This window comes from Ornithorhynchus anatinus, chromosome 9 (assembly GCF_004115215.2).
Source record: "Ornithorhynchus anatinus isolate Pmale09 chromosome 9, mOrnAna1.pri.v4, whole genome shotgun sequence".
Lineage (NCBI taxonomy): Eukaryota > Metazoa > Chordata > Mammalia > Monotremata > Ornithorhynchidae > Ornithorhynchus > Ornithorhynchus anatinus.
Genome location: NC_041736.1, coordinates 46,818,048 through 46,843,188, shown reverse-complemented (window position 1 = coordinate 46,843,188; position 25,141 = coordinate 46,818,048). Strand labels below are relative to the sequence as shown.

The 25,141-nt window shown below is 40.0% G+C and overlaps 1 protein-coding gene across 1 annotated transcript in view; it reads right to left on the bottom strand.

The window, feature by feature from the left end:
• PAK5 (p21 (RAC1) activated kinase 5) overlaps window positions 1–25,141 on the bottom strand; it is a 139,269-nt gene that overhangs the window by 45,682 nt on the left and 68,446 nt on the right. Inside the window, exon 2 of the mRNA XM_029072278.2 lies at window positions 7,900–8,114. Within this exon, the coding sequence (XP_028928111.1) occupies window positions 7,900–8,103 (204 nt within the window). The 5' untranslated portion in view covers window positions 8,104–8,114. The remainder of the gene's footprint in view (window positions 1–7,899; window positions 8,115–25,141) is intronic.

The following is a 25,141-nucleotide window of genomic DNA, read 5'->3' as shown; positions in this document are numbered from 1 at the left end:
GGAAGACAAGACCTGATCTACAATTAGATTTGCTCATCAGTCAAATGGAGAATTATTGTTTCTGGTAAACTGGTAGAATAAAGACGTTCACTTCATCCATACACTGCTGATTTCATCAACTAAAATCTGTAACGTGCTGTTTATACAAACACTATTTACATACTCAAAATCTTTTAACGGCCCATGTCCTTCTAAACACGGGCCATGTGTGGTTAAGTAAATGCTTAAAAGTAATGTTGAGAAGCTCAAAATTTGGTTTTATTTTTGCTTTTTTAATGCAAACTTGGACACAGTCACCGAGTCCACAGTCGAGGCGATCCATTTTCAAGCTATTTCTTCAAAGTCAAAAGATAATACACTCACGAACACTAGATGGCATGTTTGCATTATCCTTGTCATGGGATAAAGCAGGAAATAATATGACTACATTAAAGGTGAAGGAAGTCAAGTTTTTCTTTAAAAAGGCTTTATTTGGGAAAATAATTCAACTGAGCACATTCAAATGATTGTGCTTTAATGTCTCCCTTCTAAAACTGTATCACGGGGTTTAAATTTAATCTTGAAATGAGGCCACAAAACACGAAGTTAGAAAGTCTAAAATTAATGAAAGGGAAAGTTTAAGGTTAATCGGGTTGTTGTTTTAAAGATTCTTTTTTCGTGGAATTCACCTGTCACGGAGCATCAATTGAGAAAATAAAGGACGTAGGCTTCTTAGACATGTGATATAAAAACACCACTAGATGTCAGTAAACTTTAATTTTCTTAAATACTATGGCAAGGAGAGAAGACGACCTATAAAATATCTAGTTAGGATGCTAATGAGTTAGTTCCTTAGAATGCAGGTAAAAGAATCAAGTTGAAGATTACTGCGTGAAGCATAATGTAGATGGAATCAAAAGATGGACAGGTTTAGTCTTGTACTTTAGTCCTGCACATTTTCAAAAGTCAAGTATAGCATTAATCCTTTGAGTACTTCTCGTTATCATTGAAATTGTTTGGCAGACCTGTTCGTTTTGGTCGCTTTGCATATTTTCAGTGTCACATAATACATACAGCCTGTCCCTCCCTCAAATCATGACTTCTGAGTCACACTCTCTTCTGCCCTTCTTCCAAGAATGCTTGCAATTTTCAAAATAAATCAAATATCCTAAGTGCCTTAAAGGAGGGCTTCCATTTGACCGACACCTTTCACACCACAGACAACAGGGAAGAGAGTGAAATTTGGCCTTGGAAGCAGATTTTAACTCAGTCACTGATGGATGTTTATGATACCCAGTGGGCAACTTTAAAAAGATTTCAAGCAATCAATCAGTGGTATTCACTGACTGCTTACTGTGTGTCTAGTCGTGTACTGAGCACTTGGAAGTACAATACAACAGATTTAGAAAAACCTTTCCTAAAGCCAGGTGGTTATTTTCCAGAATGCATCACTTTCCAGTTAATCAAGGCATGAAGATCTATAATTAAGGATTCCAAGCAGTTTCAAAGGTTTCTTTGAAACACCAACAAAAATAAACAAAACAAAAAAACCCGACTTGGTTGAGAAGCATATTGTTGTGAGGGAATATACCTACCAATTCTTTAAATTGTATTCTCCCAAGCGATTTGAACACAGTAGAATGCTTAATAAATATGACTGGCTGAAAATTGTATAAGTCTCTATCAACATTTCTAAAAGCCCATCAAATTTTATTATTGTGCTTACCAATGTCAACACAATGATGGATTTTAGTTAGACTAAAGAATTTCTTAAAGGGAAAGGTGACAAAGTCACCAAGGTAAAAATTTAGGCTTCCATGATTAATTGTGGCATCTTCATCCCTAGAAATCTTTTAAAAGAAAGGGAAAATAATTCACCTTTCTTGAACGGTCCACACCAACTGTCCTAAAAATTTGTATCTCAAAAGGTGAAAGGAGCCACTTCTTCAGAGTTGGTGGGGGGTGGCGGGGAAAATCATACAAGCCCTTTGCCTCAGTCACTATTTTGTGCACATGGAGCAGTTTATTCTAAAAATAACTGACGGAGTGCTCTCATGAATGGGACTCAGAGCAGAGGAGGATGGGTTCTCCCAGGGCGGAATGTCTAAAGCAGGGATGATCGTGTGGGCTTCAGGCCACTTGGAGGAAAGACTATGCTTTGACAAACTCTGGTTTAGACATGAATCTCCCAGAGGCGAGGGCAAGATCAAATAATCATGAGCTCTTTCCAGCTCACTTCTACAAATTCAATGCCAGAGGAAGTGTGTGGGCCAGGAGGTTTCAATTTTCATTACAATTTTCTCTTGCTTGCGGTCTTACTTCTTCTAGGCTTAGTTTAATTTCTAGGGCCTTGGCTTTTGCAAATTCTAACGGGCACTGATAACATTACAGTGCTCTGCACATAGTAAGCACTCAGTATGCAACCATTTCCCTTTAAAATGGAAGGCTCCTCAATTTTTGTTCTTTTACCCTGTTTTTAAATTGCAAAAAGAGCATCTGAAGCAAAATGCCTCACCTTCATGCCTACCACACACAAAACTACAACTTCCAATTAACTAAATTCTTCCATTTTACAGGTATAAAGTGATAACGGTAGAGCATGTAGATGGTGTTGTTAAATGAGTTCTCTACAAAAAAGGAGAAACAGGTAATGACGTCAGAAGTGAACTATGGACACAAGTAGTTGTAGATTCAAAAATGTCCCCAAAGTCAAAGATAATAATAATAATAATAATGTTGGTATTTGTTAAGCGCTTACTATGTGCCAAGCACTGTTCTAAGCGCTGGGGTAGACATAGGGGAATCAGGTTGTCCCTCGTGGGGCTCACAGTCTTAATCCCCATTTTACAGATGAGGGAACTGAGGCACAGAGAAGTTAAGTGACTTGCCCACAGTCACACAGCCGACAAGTGGCAGAGCTGGGATTCGAACTCATGAGCCCTGACTCCAAAGCCCATGCTCTTTCCACTGAGCCACGCTGCTTCTCCAATGAAATCAACTTCTAAGTATTGGTAATATAAATAATTTATCAATAACAAATAAGTTATTTCCTGTAGCATTAGGCCTGCTCCCTTGACTCCATGATTCAGCATTCTCCCTCTCCATTTATAGCTTTGTTCCCCAAATTTCTGTTGCACTCGGTGATAAGTGTGGTGTGAACTTTCCAGCAAAGAGCTTTCCACCTCCCAGCTGGCACTGCTGAAGACTGATGAGAATAGCTGGTTTAGGCTCCCACACTCAGCAGATGCTGTGCAAGACAAGTCATTTTCTCCATTTGTGTTTACTGTGAAGAAGTGATCTGCAGCAATTTTGAGGCAGAAATCATAACAAAAATCTGTCTATTTTTTAAAAACTGGAGATAGGAATAAATAACAATAAAAAGAGCTCTTTTTTGCTTATTGTTAAAATAAGATTAAAAAATGCATTTATTGATTTTCAGGTAGGGAGCGGTGATCCTTTGCTTTTAGAGCCTGTAGAATATAAACTCCTTTCAGGTTCAATTTCTAAGGTGAACCTGATGCTCAGTCCATTTTATGCTCTTTCCTTTTCACTTTTTGTTCTTTAAAGTGATCATTCCCAGCACCCAGGAAGATTCTGGATGTAAATAGGAAATAGTGTTTCACCCAATCTGATACAATTACACTTTGCTTACAGCTGGAGGAGAGGAACCTTAGCCAAGTTACAGTATTTCCATTGCACCATCACTACTGTTTTACTTTGGAAACACTCAACAGCAACTATCAGGCCGGGTTCACAACATGCTAGGTTGGAACACGGTGCCAACAAGAGTGTTCACCCATTTAAAACTCAAAAATTCCTTGTCCAGTTTTTGTCATTGGCCTGGCAAACCTTATGTCACCTGAAAAATTGGGGGGGGGGGAGGGAGAAAGGGGGGTGTTGGGGGGGGTGTTTGTGTGTGTGTTGGGGGCGGTGAGGGGTCGGGTTAGGGTATACCTGCTTCCCAAAGTCCAAAGTTTAGATGTGTAGAAGGGGGGAATGGGAATGCATAAGGTGATGGTGTTCGGCACACAGTAAGCACTTAACAAGTACCATAATTATTATGAGTGGGGTACCCAAAAAAAGCTATTACCTAACTCTCTCTGATCCATATACGTCTTCAGAAGTTAGAATCCCCACCCCGGTTTCTCTCATTGCTGAGGATCACTAGTGAAGAGAGACTATATCATCAGAAGCTCTCAGTCATAATTCTATTTATTCTTCAGAAAAGTTTGTTTTTCTGAAGTAGCCAGACATGTTCTATAGGTAAAATAACCCTGAAATGCATAATAATAGGAGGAATCAAGTGGTCTGAATAAGGTGGAATCGAGGCAAAGATATTAGGAAAACCATTTTAACAGTAAATGTTTAATTTGCATTCAGGTTGATACTTTGCTTGACTTTATCTTGGCCAACAATATACAAAAAGCTTTAACTAAAAACCTCTGAAAATGAGTTAAATGCTTTGATTTAACTTCTTACTTGTAAACAGCTTTCAAAATGAATACAATTTTGTTTACTCAGTTTCTCAGCTTAAAAGATACTAATTAGGTTGTAATTCTTCATTAAACGATTGTTTGAAGGATCTTGAAATGTGAAATATAGAGTATTAACAGTAAATTCCCACGGGGGTACCATTTTTAGAGCAGCTGTGTTCATTAAAAAATTAAGACGTGAGCAAAAATAGCACAATCAATTAAAGAGTCCCTTGTAATGATCAAAATTACAGCTTTTGCACATTATAAGTAGAACCCTGAGAATAAAGTTTACTGAAGAAATATGGCAAGTATGCTAAATACCCAGATTTTATAGCATTTCATCAGGTGCCTGCAGTTTCCAATTTCTATAAAATTAAATAAAACATAAAATGAAAATGAAGCCTCTTAAGCTTCAAGAAAGGGAAACCAAGGGAGGCCTGGTGGGTGGGAACTGCCTTTCATAGCCAATAGTCGGCGGCTACCGGTTCCCAATGAGCAAAAACCATCTTGAGGAGAAAACGAGGGTGGTGCACTGAGAGGAAGATAGGAGTTCTCGTGAGCTGTGGGGAGAGACATCATTTTAGAAAGTAAAAAATGGAGTTGGAGAGATCTGAAGCTGATTGGCTCCAGATCTACAATTCCTGGAGTAGCAGCCTCCATCTCATGGCAAATGGATTTTTTTCTCTCTACTCCTTCAAAATAGCTGCTTAGCCCTGGCTCCATAAAACCCTATAGGCAGGCCTCCTGCCAAACCACAGAGGGCTTGTAAAGATGATTGCCCATGATGCAAAATTAATTGCACAATAAAATGGTATCACAGCACAGAGTCAGGCACTGATTTAGTGCAACAGCCCTTCCATCCTCCTAAGTGAAGAAAAATCTAGAAACCAAGATCCAGTCTTTAAAATTCTCGGAGACAAAATCAATAAATGATATTTATTTAGCACCTTCTGTGGGCACAGCACTCTACGTGGCTCAGTGGAAAGAGCACAGGCTTGAGAGTCAGGGGTCATGGGTTCTAATCCCTGCTCCGCTGCTTGTCTGCAGTGTGACTTTGGGCAAGTCACTTAACTTTTCTGTGCCTCAGTTACCTCATCTGGAAAATGAGGATTAAAACTGTGAGCCCCACGTGGAACAACCTAATAATAATAATAATAATGTTGGTATTTGTTAAGCGCTTACTATGTGCCAAGCACTGTTCTAAGCGCTGGGGTAGACATAGGGGAATCAGGTTGTCCCACGTGGGGCTCACAGTCTTAATCCCCATTTTACAGATGAGGGAACTGAGGCGCAGAGAAGTGAAGTGACTTGCCCACAGTCACACAGCCGACAAGTGGCAGAGCTGGGATTCGAACTCATGAGCCCTGACTCCAAAGCCCGTGCTCTTTCCACTGAGCCACGCTGCTTCTCTTACCTGACCTCCTTATATCCCCCCCGAGTGCTTAGAACAGTGCTTTGCACAGAGTAAGCGCTTAACAAATGCCAACATTACTATTATAACCCTTGCAGTGTTTGTTAAGCACTTACTCTGTGCTAAGCACTGTATTTAGCACTCAAGTAGATATGAGATCATCAGGGGCTGACATTTTAAGTAGGGAGGGAGCACAGGTATTGAACCCCCATTTTACAAATGAGGAACATGAAGCACAGAGAAGTTAAGTGACTTCCCCAAGGTCACACTGCAGGTGGAGCAGGGATTAGAAAATAGGTCATTTGACACCCAGGCCCATGCTCTTTCCACTAGGCCATATTGCTTCCCCAAGGCTTGGAAGGGGACAATAAACAGAATTGGTAGACATGTCCCCTGCCCATAAGGAGCTTACAGTCTCAATTTTAGCAGTGCAAACAATACACTCCCAACTTCACCTGTTTACCAGACTTCCTATCTACCTACCTTGTTTCAGGGAGCACCCTGGGAATCTGAGGTAGCAGAAGTGATTCTGTTCATTTACGAGACTAGGAGTGAGTAGATGGCAATATTCCTTTCTCTATGAACATGGAGTTATGGCAGGAGGAGGCATATATTCCAGGACTTCTAGGAAGGTAGTGATATCTAAGCGCATTTCAACAAATACTAAACAATAAACATTCAACAATAATGTCTGTTGCCCCTGCTAGAGTGTAAACTCCTGAGGCCAGGGATCATGTCTACCAACTCTATTGTATTATACCTCTCCTAAGTGCTTAGGGCAGTGCTCTGGACACAGTAAGCTCTCAATGCCTCATTTATTGAGTTCTTACTGTGTGCAGAGCACTGTACTAAGAGCTTTGGAAGTACAATGCAGTAGATATAGTAGACATGACCCTTGTGTTATGATCGACTTACTGACTGAGGAACGAGAGAGCACAAGGGGTGCCATGCAAATCTTTGCATGGGTTCTCAGGATTTACTTATTCAAAAGTTCCCAATCGGACCTCCATCATCATCTCAAAGCCAAACAAAAGGTACAGTTCCCTTGCTACATCAAACCACAGTGTCCCTAGACGTGGAATCCTGTGTAGAATGCTGATCATTGTAATTTAGGAAAGATACAATAAAGCTGGAGAAAGGCCAGAGAAGGGCCACTAATACGGTCAGGGCTTAGAAGCTTAATGTTCAATTCACACCTAATTTTTCAATTTCAGTTGAAGATAGCAAATGTTTTCCAAAATGCCATTGGTTTTGCTCCATTTTCTACCTACTTAATGCACGAACCTTTTCCCAAATCAATGAGACCTTTTTGCCAAAAAAGCAATTTTCATGATTGGCATAGTGGTGGTTATTTAAAAAAAAAAATCTATCTACAGCCAACACCAGCATATTACATTATTACCTCTCTTGTGATACAATTCAGTGTCATGAAGAACTTGATCACTACAAATGGGAAGCAGTGTGGCTTAGTGGAAAGAGCCTGGGCTTCGGAGTCAGAGGTCATGGGTTCGACTCCCGGCTCTGCCACTTGTCAGCTGTGTGACTGGGGGCAAGTCACTTCACTTCTCTGTGCCTCAGTTACCTCATCTGTAAAATGGGGACTGACTGTGAGCCTCACGTGGGACAACCTGATGACCCTGTCTCTACCCCAGCGCTTAGAACAGTGCTCGGCACGTAGTAAACGCTTAACAAATACCAACATTATTATTATTATTATTACTGCCCTAGTAGTTTGTTCCTGGCAAGTATCATGTCCTGCAGACTACTGATCCATTTGTCACAGGTAAGTAATTATGTAATTTGCTCCTTGAGCCTCCTGATTGGGGAAACCAGCCTGTTAAAGAAAACATTCAAAGCTGCTTTAAATATTTTCAAACTCTTCCATGACAAAACTTTGTTTAAATTCTGCTTGCATAATATAAATGAGTCACTTGAAATAATGTGATGCACTTTTACTACTCTCCTCTAGCAATGCAACAAAATCTGAGAAACTGTGCATATACACCGTGTTAACATCCTAAATGGCTAGAATACCTTCATGGGAGCAAGTTGTATGGGTGTGATACATGAAGGGTCCACCATGGGTTTAGGTCGGTTTGCTGTATCCGCCAACAAACTGTGCCACTGTTGAGGTAGTCCCGTGAACTTCTGCTCTCTGGGATCAAATCCAGTGTGGACCCGGTGCTCAAAATTGGATGGCCCGGAAATTTCAAGCCTCTTCTTTTTCTTTCCAAACATGATGGAAAATTCTGGAAAAATGCAAACACAAAGAAGCATCTGTTTATATCTTGCAGGTGGTTTATATCAGTCCTTTGATGCTCACTTATAAACATTTACTTCTTTATCAACTTAAGTCACCAGCTGTAGGGGGTGGTATCCTCTGCCAAGTATATGACATATACCCCAGATTTTGCCATTGTAAGGCACCAAAATATTCAAGGCCATTAAAGGGATGTATGAATACAGAGAACTAGATCATTTAGAGTTATCTCAGGTGACATTTTGCACTAGCCCTATTCCCGAGCCCTGCTTTCACCCTCATCTCTAATCCTTTGCCTGTTTATGACCTTTATCTTATTCCTAGCTCATTCTTGAATTCTGTACTTTCTCTGATCCCATCCACACCTGACTGCCCACATTTGGGTGGTCCTGGTGGGGCTGGTATAATCAATTGTATTTATTAAGGGCTCCTTATGTGCAGAGCACTGTAGTAAGTGGTTAGGAGAGCACAATACAAAAGAATTAACAGACACGTTCCTTGCCCATAATGAACTTACAGAATTGAGGGGGAGGCAGACAATATAAATAAGCAATTTATAATATATGATTTAAAGATATGAACATAAGAAGTAGCAGGGCATCCTGAAGAAGTCCCTGTACCTTGACAGAATATTCTGCAGACAGTAACCACCTACATCTAGTTTTATTTTTTTCCCCACTTGATCTGTGCAAAAACACCGATGAAGATCAAAACCCTTCCAAAATGCATTGGTTTTTTTCCCAAAGAGATGTAAGGCACAGAAAGTTTCAGCTACAGCAAGATCCCTCAGAAAAAAAATTAATAAGCACAAAACACAGTAGTAAGCCACTGTTTTATAGCCTTAGGATTTAAATGGATTTAAGCTATCTTGCAATAAAAGTAAAAGAAGAATTTTTCATTTAAAGCAGGCCATTCAGAGTTGCATTTTGAGAACCTGCAGTTAAAATGGAGTGATGATCATTTGGTTTATTTGAATCATACTAAATTATGATCTATATGTTCTATTTCAGCTTCTCCTACCAACTCTCCCTTTTTCCCCTTTCACAGTACTTGAAAAAGTTTCAGTGTATCAGCAGAAGCTGTTGATATACAGTAATAGCTGTATTCACTGAAAGCGACTTGCAGTTTGGGAAGGAGAAATTTCCTTTGAGAATTGAATCATACATTTACAAGTAAATGAACAGATGGAGACATGTAAGGAAACCATGCGTGACAGACATTCTGGATAACTCTTGACACAGATTTTTAGACATACTGGTATGCCCTTGCTTAGATTACTGGTCCAAGTTGTATTGTGTGCCTCTAAGCACTAAACCTTCACTATATTAATACCGATAAAGAAACCTCGTAGATAGCTCAATCATTCGTAAATATTGAGTGCTTACCGTGCGCAGAGCACTTGGGAGAGTACAGCACAGTAGACACATTCCCTGCCCCTAACGAGCTTACATTCTAAAGGGAGTTTAGTCCAAATCCATTTGTAAAACAGGTCCACCAGTCCCAACCGGTTCCCAAAAGCCCTCCTCAAACCAAGAATTCTCCTTGCCAAAGAAAAATCACACTTGAAGAAAACTGAGTTCAAAACTGCATTATAATTTTTTTGTGGTATCCGTTAAGCACTTACTATATGCCAGACTCTGTACCAAGCATTGGTGTAGATACAAGCTAATGAGGTTGGACACTGTCCATGTCCCGCATGGGGCTGTGTTAATCCCCACTTTACAGATGAGATGACTGAGACACTGGGAAGTGAAGTGAGTTGCCCAAGGTAACAAAGAAGAGAAGTGGCAGAATTGGTATCAGAACCGAAGTCCTTCAGACTCCCAGGTCTGTGCTCTACCCACTATGCCATATCATTCAATCATATTGAGCACTTACTATGTGCAGAGCACTGTACTAAGCGCTTGGAATGTACAATTATCATGATTTTCCAGATGTGAGCAGATCTCTTCTAGGTACTTGGTGGGCAAGCCACTGTTAATTTGCAAATCTACAATAAAGTAAAACACTTATCCTAATTATCAAGGCTGTACCTTTCAAAATTATTTCTCTACTATTCAATGCCTTACAACCTTCCTAGAATTTCAAGCGCTTTTGTTCAGCAACCAGCCCAATTCTGAGCGGTAATTAATCCTACTGGTGCTAGCTGACTTTGTGAATTTAAATATCTCATGCTCAAAAAAGTTTCATAAGTATGCTGCAGACATGATCAAACCCTTCCAAATGTTGTATAAATTAGAACACATTACTTAAATATTGACTTTGGATGAAACAGAACTGCATTCTCTCAAAAGGGAACAGTGTACATTTCTTTGAGGTATTTCATGATTATTAAGTTAAATGTAAGGCTGGTTCCATTAAGGAAATAGAATTTTAATATTTTTAAGGAAATTAAAATACTTCATTAGCTTTTTTAAAGAAGCTTCAGTTTGTGAAATAGATTGCAAGAGTGGCTAATGACAGTTTTTTCTTCATGGAAAACAAGAGTGAAACACAAAGTTCTTTTATGTAAATATTTGTTTTGGAATCCTCATATATAGAGACTAGCTGAAGTTTAATGTCTGTCTTTTGAAGAAGGGTATGTCAATTCCACTCTGTGAAGTTAATATGCCCCAAAGTGTAGTAACACAAATGAATTAACACTGTATTTTGGTTTAAAACATCTTTTCCCTTCTTACAGCTCCACAGATCTGGTTTTAAATCAGAAATTATGGAAGAATTGTTTTCAGTATTGGATTTGATTTCGGTATTCTCCCGTCTAGACTCTGAGCTCACAATGGGCAGGGAATGTGTCTACTAATTTTGTTGCACTGCACTCTTCCAAGCACTTAGTACAGTGCTTTGCACATAGTAAGCACTCAATACAATTGATTTATCTGCATTCATAATATCTGGTAAATGTACAGAACACCATTTTTGCCTTTCCTAAATTCTGAATGAGGACGGTGTGAAAATCATGAATGCAGGTTATTATATACATATTTTTATTGTATTCTATCAATTAAATGTGATAATATATTAATATATAATTATACTAGAATGCATAAAACACAAAACACCGCAGGTAAGCATGCACATATATAAAATGAAAATCTAAGACAATCTCATACTAATCAGTCTCACTTTTCAGTTTATTGTCAGTGTTGCCATTTTCATTACCCAGTTTTCTTAAAAGAAAATTAAAACAAGATTAAACCCTTTTCTATATATCTGTGCTTCCACTTCAAATTCCTCAACTGTCCCCCAGACCAGGAAGTATTATTATTTCCTTTAGCTGTTCCTGAGAAAGAGGGAAGGATGGGACTTAAAAATAATGGGATCACTGGGTTCAATCTCTTCTAGCATCAGATTCTAGTCCAGGGTATCACCAGGATGGATGGGAAAAGAAACAGGAGTCATTTTTCTCTGCCCTATTGCACAGTTATCAGGAACTGCATTAGATGATGCCTGCTCTTTTTCACTTTCCGGACCGATCTTTCTAAGCCAGAGATGTGCTTCCAAACTCCTGCCCCTCCGGTCTGGAATGGAAGCACTGACTGGAGCTGACATGTGTAATGGAGCATTTGGATGAAGTGTGGGGCTCTTTTCAGGAACATATAAACTGATGTAAAAAGGGGTTAAAAGTAACACATACTTCTCTCAAAAATATTGCTCATGCAAATGAGATTGATGTGCCTGTGCTTTGAAGAGAAAAAAACAAAAACTATGAAAATTTAAATTTCTCCATCACCTGGACAGTTGATGTCTGATTGCAAACTTCTTTGTGTAGCGATCTAGTTATATTGCATTTCCTAAGCATCTCGTATTACGTTCTGCATTGAGTAGGCATTCAGTGGTGGTGACAACCATGATGGTAGCACTAATAACTTGCTAAGAAAGTTTGATGGGCTGGAAAGATAATTTAATATAATCAAGCTCTTTGACTGTACTAACAACTTGAACATCTAATTTATCCAATCTCCTCCAGAGCTCTTATGGAATGGAACTCTGACTAGAAAATCATGGGTCTCGTGAATACTAAACCTTCTCAGAATAGATTTCTATTCTTTTCTATTCTTAAATCCATAGTTGTGAACATAGAATCAACAGCACAATTTAAAATTGTGACAAGGACATATACTAGTTGGGATACATTTATATTTAGTAGTGAATCCATCACATGTGAAGAAAAGCAGTTGAATATATGTATGTATATGAAGAAAACATGCAATCTGGAGAGTCTCTTTTCAATAATAACATTTTAACACTTTCCAGATTATTTTTAGAGCAGATTAACAATGGCACACAAAAACCTACGTTTAGGGTTAGGAGTGCATTCTGTAGTTGGGAGAAAAAGCATGAAGGCAGCTATGCCTTCATCTACAACTAATAATGTTGGTATTTGTTAAGCGCTTACTATGTGCAGAGCACTGTTCTAAGCGCTGGGGTAGACACAGGGGAATCAGGTTGTCCCACGTGGGGCTCACAGTCTTAATCCCCATTTTACAGATGAGGGAAGTGAGGCACAGAGAAGTTAAGTGACTTGCCCACAGTCACACAGCTGACAAGTGGCAGAGCTGGGATTCGAACTCATGAGCCCTGACTCCAAAGCCCGTGCTCTTTCCACTGCGCCACGCTGCTTCTCTACAACTCTCTCTACAACTCTCTCGTAATTGTGCTACTAAATGATGTGTATTTGTTTCCTTTTTTTTTTTTAACACATTTTGATTTCACACTGTTTGACTAACTATACTTAGCCTAGTTTACCTGGAAGACTGAAAACTCTTTGAGGACAGGAAGCTTGCCTTTCTTTCTTTTTTTTTTTTTACCATATTGCACGATATCTTTGTTTTGTACGAAGTAGGTAAAGATGTCAGTCTCCCCCTCACTCAAGTGATTATGGTTTTCAGTGGGTTCTTCATGTCCAAGGTAACTAACTATGGAGTTAGGAATCTGTTTAGAGTGTTACCATGGAAGAGATAGGAAGGAAAACTGCCAGAGAAAGAGTGTGGTCTATGATGAAAACCCAGTAACTTACACTTCATTCCTCTAACACTAAGCCCTCTTGTCATTGATTCCTTTCTCATATCTGCCCTCCTTCTCCTTACCTACTATTAATACTAATAACAATAATTGTGAAATTTACTAAGCGCTTACTATAAGCCAACCACTGAAGTATATACAAGATAATCAGGCTTCACAGGAGTCTCACGGTCTAAGTAGAAGGGGAAGCAGGTATTGTAATGATGGTATTTGTTAACTGCTTACTATATGCCAGGCACTGTTCTAAGTGCTGGGGTACATATTATATAATTAGGTTAGACACAGTCCCTGTCCCACATGGGGCTCACGGTCTTAACCATCATTTTACAGATGAGGGAACTGAGGCCCAGAGAAGTTAAGTGATTTGCCCAAGGTCACACAGCAGACAAGTGGTAGAGTCGGGATTAGAATCCAAGACCTTCTGACTCCCAGGCCTGTGCTCTATCCACTAGACCATGCTGCTTCCCCACTGAATCCCCATTTTGCAGATGAGGGAATGGAGGCACAGAAAAGTGAAGTGACTTTCCCAAGGTCACACAGCAGAGCCGGGAGTAGAACCAAAGTCCCCTGACTCTCAAGCCGTGCTCTTTCCACTAGGCCATACTGCTCCCCTTCCTATCCAACCACCACTCTCCCCAACTTTAAAGCCCTACTAAGATCACATCTCCTTCAGGAAGCGTTCCCCGACTGACCTCATCCCCTCACCTCATTCTCCCTCTCCTCTGAGTTGCCTAAGCACTTCAGTTAACAATAACTTCAGTTAGCAACCCCTTAAGCATTTGATATTCACCCCTACTGTACTTACGTCTTGACTTATGCTGTCGAGTCGTCTCCAACCCATAGCGACGCCATGGATATATCTCTCCTAGAACACCCTGCCTCAATCTGCAATCATTCTGATAGTGTATCCATAGAGTTTTCTTGGTAAAAATACAGAAGTGGTTTACCACTGCATCCTTCCAAGCAGTCAACTTGAGTCTCTGCCCTCGATTCTCTCCTATGTCGCTGCTGCCCAGCACAGGGGAGTTTTGACTTGGAACAGATTGCCTTCCACTCTTTAGCCATATCCTTATTCTCTGTTGCTCCCTCTATCTATAATGCCTGGTTTCCCAACTAGATTGCAAGCTCTTTGAGGGCAGGGGTCATGTCTACATTCTCTACTGTAAGATCCTGTTTAGCAGTGTTCTGCGCACAGTAGGTACTCAATAAATAAATTTATTGACTGATGAAAATCTATAATACAATGGGTTTGTGATTAGTACTGTCCAATGCCCTTCTCAGGAGCAATGCTCTAAAGATAAGAACACTTTGAAATACATTTCAAATATTTAGAATTCCTTCCACCTTTTAATCATGCAAATTGCCATATTTTGTATGGTTTCAGGGAATCAGGTTACATTCCATCTGTGAGTTCACTGTGGACTGGGAATGTGTCTGTCTGTTGCTGCACTGTACTCTCCCAAGTGCTTAGTACAGTGCTTTGCACACAGTAAATGCTCAATAAATACAACTGAATGAATTAATTCAACCTCTGACTAAATCTTACTTTTCCTTCTGTGAAATAGATAGCTTGGTCTCCGACAATAGAACATGACCAAAAACGATCCTTTCTGCTGAAAGAATCTTTTAAGTTTCCAAATATCCCCTTGTATTACTCGCCTATTTTAATGAATAGGAGTCTATTACTAGTCCTTAAAATTAGAATTTAGTTTTTTTAGCTCCCAGCCCTGTACTCCGCACCTACTCTTCTCTCTAGCAATTAGTATTTTCATCACCCAACCAAAGAATATTAAATAGCAGCTCCATGATGTTAATAGTTCTATAGCCACTTTAATCCGCACAGCCATAATATGGGCAGAAGGTGGGATTTAGGGGAAAAATCTCACTGACCCCTCATTTCATTTTAAAAAATGAGCCACAAAGTTCTTTTATTGTCTCTCCCTAATCCTGCTCCAGTTATGATTCTGAAACCCTGTCAGTACTAGAGGCAACAGTCATGCAGGAATAATGGTTATTGTTTTTACAATGAACAGTTCATAGCCTCCAGCCCACTGCTATGTACCATGGTTTGGTAGACAAAAACAAAGAGACATTTAAAGTCACAGTAATATTCAGAGAGACATGCAGACCTGACCCACAAATGCCAGATTAAAAAAGAAATGGCCATACTGACGGACTTGGCATCACAACATTTCATTTGGTGTAGAGAAGGCTATTTGCTGATGAAAGTTAGCAGGGTATCTGATAGTCATACCTCTGGTTCACTGGTTCACTTCATCAAATGATGTAATCATTTTACAGAGCCAGATAATGTCCTAATACAAATAAATACACAAGGCAAAGACGTTCATTCTACATGTGCTATATTCATTAGTCTGTTCTTTCTGAAATAAGACTGAAGCAGAGACCATTTCCTGGAGGGACCGTAACTGGCAAGACAATAAAACCTATTTCAGAGAGACAAGACATCCGAGATATCCCACCGCCAATGTTCTTTTAGAAACAGACTGTTCCAAGCAAGTGGCGGAAAAAGCCCTTAATTTGTCACACCACCACAAAGTTGTTTGCCAACTGGTCAAAAGATATGGCTAATAGAAATACAGAGAGGAGAAACAAAATGAAACAAAGTGTTCCAACCCCCTCCTGAAAAACCAAAGGCATTGCTCAACCTTCTCCTGTCAAGAGCAATACCCAACTGCTCATTTTTCTCAAAGACAGTGGGCATTTTTCTCCAAGACAGATATTCCTGAACTCTAAACAAAGTTGCTTAGAGAGTCTCAGGTGATATCTGGTTTCCCAAGTTAGAAGTCCTGTTCCTTCAAGAACTTCCAGTCACTTAGTGAAGCCCAGCATACTTTTATACTTGCCTCCCAAACTATATCTAAGGTTCAATGCCTTCTTTTTAACCCCTGTTCCGTTATTCAGCCAGTAGCATTTACTGAACGTCTGTGTGCAAAATACTGTACTAAGAGTACAGTACAATGAGAATACATGATACCTGCCTTCAAGGAGTATAGTGCCATCCCCTTCTTAGTGAGGGTATTACTTCTCCTAAGCCCCATATCTAGAACCCAGTGCCCATGACACTAAAGCTATTAATTTAGACATTTTAGGAAATACACTAGCTCTTTGGGGACCCTGAATGTCTCCCAGTGAAATGTACCATAAGGCAATAACCTAACTAGTCATGATTTATTTTCCGCTATATTTTAAGCTCCTTGAGGGTAGGGATTGTATCTACCAACAATACTGTATTCTCCTAAATACTCAGGATGGAACTCTGCACAGAGTAAGCACCCAAATCTGATGACTGACTTGGTCTTCTAGCAATGCATGAGGTATTTATTAGGTATCCTAATAGTAACAATTTTCAGGGGGAACTCCTCTCGGGAAAAATACTTAAATAGCCATACGAGATGCCACCTTTTCAGGGAGCACAGGTTAGCCTAGCAAAGATGATTCACAAACTTCCTGTTTGATCAGTACGTCAGTTGTTCATGAATCAAAGACAGTTGGCAACGTAGCCCATTTCTTCAGAATGAATCAAATGTGCCAAATCTTCTGTCATCCTCCTGTTTACATTGCTCAATCTCTATTTCCATAATGAACATTCACCAGAAGTTACTTTTATTTTTATTAAAAAAACAACAACTCTCAACCTCTTTTCCAAAATCTTTGCTGATGACTAAAAGTCAGACAATACCTTGTTACCATCACGGCAATGACAGTTGGGAGTGCTTATGCTGTGGCATCCACCTGGTATTCGTTATAAACTCTATAATAGCCAATGCTGGAGTTAAATATTTAAAATATTTTAATTATTCAACCTTATGTAAAAAAAAAACCACCTAATGTGAATTTCAAGTCCAAGAAATAAATACTTGCCACTTCGGGAAATCAATCAGTGGTATTTATTGAATGCTTACTATGTGCAGAAAATGGTACTAAGCACTTGGGAGAGTACAGTGTAAGAGTTGGTAGACAGAGTCCCTGCCCACAATGAGCTTTCAGTTTAGAGATGACTTTACAGTCAAGATCTATCACAGTAATCTCATAATCTCACCCTGCTGATGCAGCAAAAACAGCATTATGATTCCTGGATTTGTGATGGCATTTTGAGATACTGATGCACAAACAGATAAAAGGGGTTTAAATTTCAGATTCACTGCAAAGGGAAAGGGGAAATCATCTTTTCAATGATCTTCCAACAAGAAGAGCCTGAGATGCAAACGCAATCATCAAGGAAGGGAAAACTTGTGAGAGAAATGTGAAGTAGTATGAAATACCCCTAAACTACTTAGCGCTGAATTACTGTAATAATAAAATGTGCATGCAATTTCTCCTCCAGTTTTAGAGCCCTCTGACTGAGTAAACAGAGAAATTGTCACAATAAACCTTTGTTAATTTAGTTTCTGTTTGCATTACATTATTATACTTTATAAACTGTAATTTTGGCAAGTGTAATAAACCAAGTGAAATTAAAGATAATTGAGCCAAGGGTAAAAGTGGTACTTGTACTCATTTCTTGGATTGAGGACTTTAATAGTCCTTTACGGATTGACACGTTCCCTGCCCATAACTAGTTTACAGTCTCAAGCCACCAGTTTGCTATAATTACCAAGGAACCATTTTTGTCAGATACTGTTCAGAACACAGAAAGGCAGCATGGCCTAGTTGAAAAAGTGTGGGCCTTTCAAGGAACTTGGGTTTTAATCCCAGCTCTCTCACTTGCCTGCTTTATCATCTTGGCTAAGTAACTTCAACTTCTCTGTGCTCAGTTTCTTCATCTGTAAAATGAGGATCAAATACCTCCTCTCCCAATTAAATGTCTGTTCTCCCTGTTATTTAGACTGTGAGCCCCGTTTAGACAGGGATAGTGTCTAACCTGATGGTACTGTATTAACCCCAGAACTCTGTACACTGCTTGGCACATAGTAAGCTCTTAAAAAATACCAAAATTATTTTTACTAAACAGGCATGCCACAATACCCAAATGGCATTTCACCGGGAAGCAAGGGCAAGTTCTGGCAAGGCTGGGAGTTGGCAAAAGATTCTGGTCACCTCTCTCTTCGCTGCATAGGGCTCCTGGGGACCCGAGAGAGATATAGTAGGAACAGGGATGAGCAGCAGGGCTGGAACTGAGCCCTAGGAATCATCAAACTGGTCCATTTCACCACCATCTGCCCCTCATGTCTTTCTACCCTCATGTCCCCTCGGTCCTTCCCCTCCTCCTTATTTAATGCAAAAGAGGGGAAGGATGGGATCCACAGAGTCTACATTTTGTTTACCTTCTTTTCTTAAGTTTGCTTCTCTCCTCCATCTTCTCTCCCTTGTCTATTCATTCTCTTGTTTTACAGACAGATATGAACGAGAGAGAGTGGATATAACTATAACTATTATAACTATAGTGGAAATAACTATCAAGGAGGATATTTCAAACACTCTATTTTGGAGCAGGAGTCCAACTGCGAGTATCATGACCAGTCTCCCAGAAAACCTCTAGTGGAGAACCTAAATTGCCATCCATTTTTCTTATAGAAAATTATATTGGATAACACTTTCAAAAGCTCGCTGACTTGTAAATATAATTCCTATATACCTACTTTCATGTATAAGTCCAGCAAATACTGGCCCCAGAGAACTATCAACAAGTAGACATCCCCTAGACTCACCCCAAATCAATAGCATTTTTCCTGTTCCCCAGTAGGAAAGAGAAACTGGCATAAAATTCTATGAGAGGTCAGATAATGAAAGGAGCACATACTCTCTCCTTTTCCAAATACGCACGAGCGCAGACACACACACATACACACACATCCGCTTAAACAAAAAAATTGAAAAAGATGCACTAATGATCGCGTTAAAATGATGTCACATGACACAATGCCCTTACACAATTCACAATTCAGTGCCCTGCCAATCAAATCACTGACAGATTTGGTGACAGACTGAATATGAGGGCTGAAAGAGAAGGGAATGTCAAAGTTGCAGACTTGAAAGATAGAAAGGAAGGGAATGTCAATTGTTTTAGGACACTTTGTTGGAGGAGAAGATTTGGGAAGGGGGAAGATGAGGAATTCAATTGTGGAAATACTGAGCTTGACAGGTTGGTACAACATCCAGGCAGAAATGTCCTGGAGGCAGGAGGAAATGTAAAATTGCCAAAAAGGAGAGAGGTCAGGGCTAGTGAATAGATTTAGTGCTCATCTGCACAGATGGTGCAGTTGCAACAGTGAGAATGGGTAAGTTCCCCAAGAAAGTGAGTGTAAGGTGAGAAGGGCACCTACAGTAAGAGGGTGGGAGCGGAGGAAAGAGAGACTCAGCAGGATCGGCCAGACTAAAGCACGGTGCCATCCTAACACGTTTTTCCCCAATTTACTCCAAATTAACGTAACTTCTAACAAATTTTGACCCATGGACTATACACTACTAGCTAATACATAAATAACCTAAATATTCCCCTTTTAAAATCAATTTTGAGAATTACATAGCCATAAATTAAATGTTTATAAATTTTTTTTTACAAAAACTTAACTGTTGAATATTAAAATTTTACAAGGCAAGTATATCTGTGATTTATTTAAAGAGGGATTTTTACAGCATATTTGCGTAGTGTCGATATACTGTTTTGCATGACTTCTTTTAAGCTATTAGCCGAAATCAGAAGCAGTCAGAAATGGGAAACTCTCCTGGCTGCTGAAGTGGATTGCTTCTTTTATTATGGATATGGGGTGGGGAGAAATGGAGTAGTTCATTTCTGTCTATTAATGACTTTGAATTCACAAGGCCACAAATTAAATCTGCTTGGTGCACTTGGTATTTATCAGAGCAAAGAGGCTGCTTCACAACAAGGGGAAAACAAATACAGTTTTTTGGTTAGCATTAATTGAATATGTAAAGGAAGCTCCCTGGTAATTTCATTGGCATAAGGATTCAGCTGATGAATATGGATGATGGGTAATGTACCAATTCATATCAATAAAGAGCTTAACCTGCCCGACCTTCATGTTTAACACTGGTTCAGCCACCAACACCTGCTGCATCACTCTCCCTAATAAGAATAATTATGGTATTTGTTAAGCGCATACTGTGTGCAAGGCCCCACTGGGCTGGATACACGTAAATTGGGTTGGACAAAGTCAACAGTCCCAATGAGGGAACTGAGGCCCAGAGAAGTGAAGTTACTTGCTCAAGGTCACATAGCAGAGTCAGGATTAGATTCCCCAGGCTCTTCTGATTCCTAAAACTGTGCCCCATCCACTAAGCCAGGCTGCTCCTCACTAGGCCATGCTGCTTCTAGCATCACTGGAACCTGCCATACCTCTGGCTGTCCATCAATCTTGCATTTATGGATAAAGTAGTTTTCTCTTCCAGTAATAGTTTGGAAAATAAGAGCAATAATAAAAGTTCTATTTAAGCGTATCTGTATATATAAGAACAAGATCATTCAATCAATATTTCTTGAGCATTTTGTGCAGAGCACTTGGGAGAGTACAGTTATAATAGATTTGATATGTATGTTCCCTGCCCACTAGATGCTTACATCTAGTCAATCTGCTTTATGTTGCTACATTTAAAGATGTGACAAGAAATCATGATAGATTACAACACCAATAAACCGGGAAACAGTTTACTTCAAAAGGTCCATATCTTCTACAGTATGAGAAAACTGTCCACCATCCACTGGACTGCATGTGGATAATATATTTGGGAGGCATAGTCAGAAGGGGAAATGAACTAAGCAGAATCAGCATAATTCTACGGCCTAAAAATAAACTGAAGCCAAACTGAAGTAATGCATCCGCCAGCACCTGGGATATCCTACACCCAACTTTGGGGTCGTAGTTTTTGTTCCACGTGTCCAAGAGTCCTGGGTCTTTCACTGAAGGCAGATGGGAGATGACAGCAGCAAATGATCAACTGAGCATGTGGCAGGAAGGCTTGGGCTGGGGCTTCAGGAAGATTGTGAGGTACATTCAATCAGTCAAATTTACTGAGCGTTTATTGTGTATAGAATACTCTCTGTACAAAGAGCTAGGGAGAGTCCAATATAACAGAATTGGTAGGTACATTCTCTGCCCACCAGGAGCTGACAGTTCAAAGAGGCTTTCCAGAGAAAAAAGCTTCAGCATGGGAAGGGGACATCTTTTTGAGCACAATGTAGAATGGATTACCAGTTCTACACAGTATCTTTTTTAAATGTTATCTGTTAAGCACTATGTGCCAGGCACTGTTCTAAGCACTGGGGTAGATACAAGCTAAGCAGTTGGACACAGTCCCTACTCTACATGGGGCTTAAGCCACAATTACACACAAAAACCTCCTGATGATTATGCTGGGCAACTTGTTTTCTACCTCTTTGTCTACCGATTTAGTGAGAGACATCTACTACCCAGTTACTTTTTTAATATATTTTACAGCAACATCAAATGATACTTAACCAGAAAATGTGTTGGTTTTCCTAGCCTAATTGTTTAGTCTAAAATCTTCTTCCACTACAGCTCACCTGATAGTCTTTCATCTCATCACAGCAGAACCAAGTAAACCACTACTATAATCTCCAACCATTTTTTAGCAAAGCTTTCTCCAAAAACACCACCCTTCTCAATCCGGGTGGTTTATTAAGTGATTTGCATGATAATGCTCTCTGTGTAAAAGCTGCTTTAAATCCCTCTGCAGCAGGGAAAAGAAAGAAGTTTAACTTCAGCCCACAAAAAGCATAACTCTATATCCTTATTAAATAATAAAGAGACCACAAGCTTCAGTTCTCCACCAAAGGGAAGTGGTTGCTAAGCTACATTCTGGGAAATGGTGCAGAAACAGCACATAGTACAGGTGAGCAACAATAATACTGTTTCAGGTGCACCGCAACGAGGTGGATTTTCAAACAAAGCTGGGGACCCTTTCATAGGGCTTTTAAGATTCAATATTAATAGGCAGACTTGCATTTCACAAATGGGAGCTGAGCCGGCTACCCATGCTGGGGAACAGAGCTAGGTAATGAATCTGACTCTTCTTTTCTCCACACAAACACAAAGGAAAAATCCTGTGTTACCTAGAGACCTAATGGGTTGACCTTGAAGCATCAAATTCCTCTTTCCCTAACTACAAAAATACACAAGACCTTTCCTCTGACTGACCCAGATACACCAATATAATCTTCATAAAAAGCCAGATACCCAGTCACTAGAGAGTACTGTGTAAAGCTGAAGAAGGAAGAGAGAGGAGATCCCAAACTGGATCTCACACTTAAAGTCAAATTGCACCTAAATAGGCAAATACACTCACTCTGCATACAAGGTTTCCTGTGAGAAAAAAACAAACAAAAAACTAATGACCTCTCAGGTAGGATGTCTCTAATGGAGGGCAATGGATGGGGAGATATCATGTTCCTAAATGGATACAGCAATAAACAAAGGCTGTGCCCACACATGCATGGCTAAACTGTTCACAATGCCTCCCTGGGACATAACTGATCCACTCCCATCTCTCAAAATAACAATTGGACCACATTATCACACCACATTTCGCATTGGTGGCAGTTTTCTGTTCCAAATGAAAATTACAATCTAGAGCAATAATAACATGGTCCACTTTAGACTGCCTTCACTGTATTGATGCTTTTTCCTTCTGCCACATTCAGAGAATCTTACAAAACACCCTTCCTTAGGATTTCCAAAAGCCATATTTTCCAATCCCTTGGCTGCGCTTTGCACAGCATTCCCCAAATCGAGAAATTCAATTCCTGGAACTGTTACTACGACAGTCTTCGTAAGCTGTAGCAATAACGTAATTAAGCAGTTCACTATGCTTCCTGGAGGTTTCTAGCCCAGCTGGGCAAATATTATTTCACATAGGGGCTATATGGCCTATCACTTTGGTCAAAAGTGAGACTCTGGCCAGTCCTGTCAGCCATTTTGTATGTGATGGATGTGGAATGGATGACAACTTTATACAAGTTCACCAAATAGGCAGCACACTTGGATGGGCAGAAATCAACCTAGCCCTTTGGGTTTCCAGGTGAATTTTGGGTCACACCCACCTCAGGCTGTCCTACACTTTGTGCTGTCCTATTTCAGCATATGTAAAATGAGTCTAATGTAACACCCAAAAACTGCAGGGAACTCAAAACCCACTCTACCCTCGCCTCAATAAATCAATCATATTTATTGATCAATACTGTGTGCAGAGAACTGTACTATGCGCTTGGAAGAAAACAATATAACAAAGTTGGTAGAAATATCCCCTGTCCACAAGGAGCTTAGAGTCCTTCCTGAGCCTCCTCTGGCCCCTGTCCTGGCAGCTCACAGTCATCCCTCACTCATCTTCCTAGTCTCTCTCCATCCCTTAGTATTTTTAGTATTTTTTGTTTATTTGTTTGAACTTTAATCATAGCAGCACCTGTTGTTGTGGGCCCAGGCACTTCAGCTTGTAGCCCTGGTTCCACACTTCCCAAAGTCACGGGATCAGGGGCAAAAGGAACAGATAAAGGGAAGGAAAGAGGGGGAGGACCCTTTCCAAGCTCTTAGTATCATTACATTTCTCCCGCCCCAGTCCATTCGTGCCCCTGGTCCTATGGATTTTGCTGGATGGGGAGGCAGATTTATGAACCAAGAAGGGGTAACAATGGTGGAGACCCCAATATAGCTGTTGTTAATGATTAAAGTTCAAACAAAGAAAAAAATCTAGAGCGCGGCCTAACACATACAACACACAGACATACATACACACACACACACACACACCTCACAGGAAGGTGCTGGAGGTAAATTCAGCGGTTTGGAAGAGTCATTGTAGTAGTAATAGTATTTATTTAGTGCTCACTACGTACAAAACATTGAGGAATACATATCTTTGAAGGCATTTGTTAAGCACTTACTATGTGCCAGGCACTGCACTAAGTGCTGGGATAGATACAAGGTAATCAGGTTGGACACAGTCCTTATTCCATATGGGGCTCACAATCTTAATCCCCATTTTACAGATGTGATGACTGAGGCCCCAGAGAAGTGAAGTGACTTGCCCAAGGTCACAGCACACAGACACATTCCCTGCCCATTATGAGCTTATAGTCTAGACCCTCTCATGTCTCTCTGCTTGCTTCATTTCTTTTATGCACTCATAAAATTACGTAGTTATAGCTACATAATTACTCCACATCTGCAGGTCTCCACCAATAGATTGTAAACTCCTCATGGCAAGAACTATGTCTTCTAGTTTTATTGCATGTCCACATTCACCTAGCAGTGCTTTTTAGTGCCCTGCTGTAATCATCTCTCTGTCAGGAAGCCTTCCCGGTCTAATCTCTCATCTCCCTCCCTAGCACCCCTCCCATTACATAGTCCCACCCCCAAGCACCTCTGTACATATCCTTATACTCGGTTGCTTCCCTTACCTGTAATTTATTTTAATGTCTGTCTCTCCAGTTAGATCATTAGCTCCATGAAGGGAGGGATCATGTATTTTACTCTTGCAAGTGCTCAATGCAGAGCTCTGCACAAAGTAAATACTCAGTACCACTGATTGACTCTGCTCACTATAAGATTCTGATGATAATAATGATCCAGAAAACTTTGAAATCTCATACTTCAGGTGACTGAAAATGGGCACATTTAGAAAGGCTGGTAAATGTCCACTCAGCATGACGAGAAGAAAAGGAAGGATAGAGGGAGAAAAGAGAACAAGTACCATTGGTGTTTTACTAATAAGGTCTGGTTATTGTTAAGATTTATCACAGCATCTGGCATTATGACTACATTTGTTCTTACAAAATCATCTGCCTGATATATAGATTCAAAGTCTCTTCTACAATTAATGCACAGTTTCTTATTCTGGGTATGGCCAGTCTGCTACAACAGTTAAAATCCATCCTGCAACACCATATGCCAGGAAATATTACAAAGTAGATTTGAATAAAATTTTAGCAAAATCCTAACAGGGAGTTGCTGAAAGCTTCAGAGAAAATAGGTCACTCTTTAAAAACTGGATGAATAT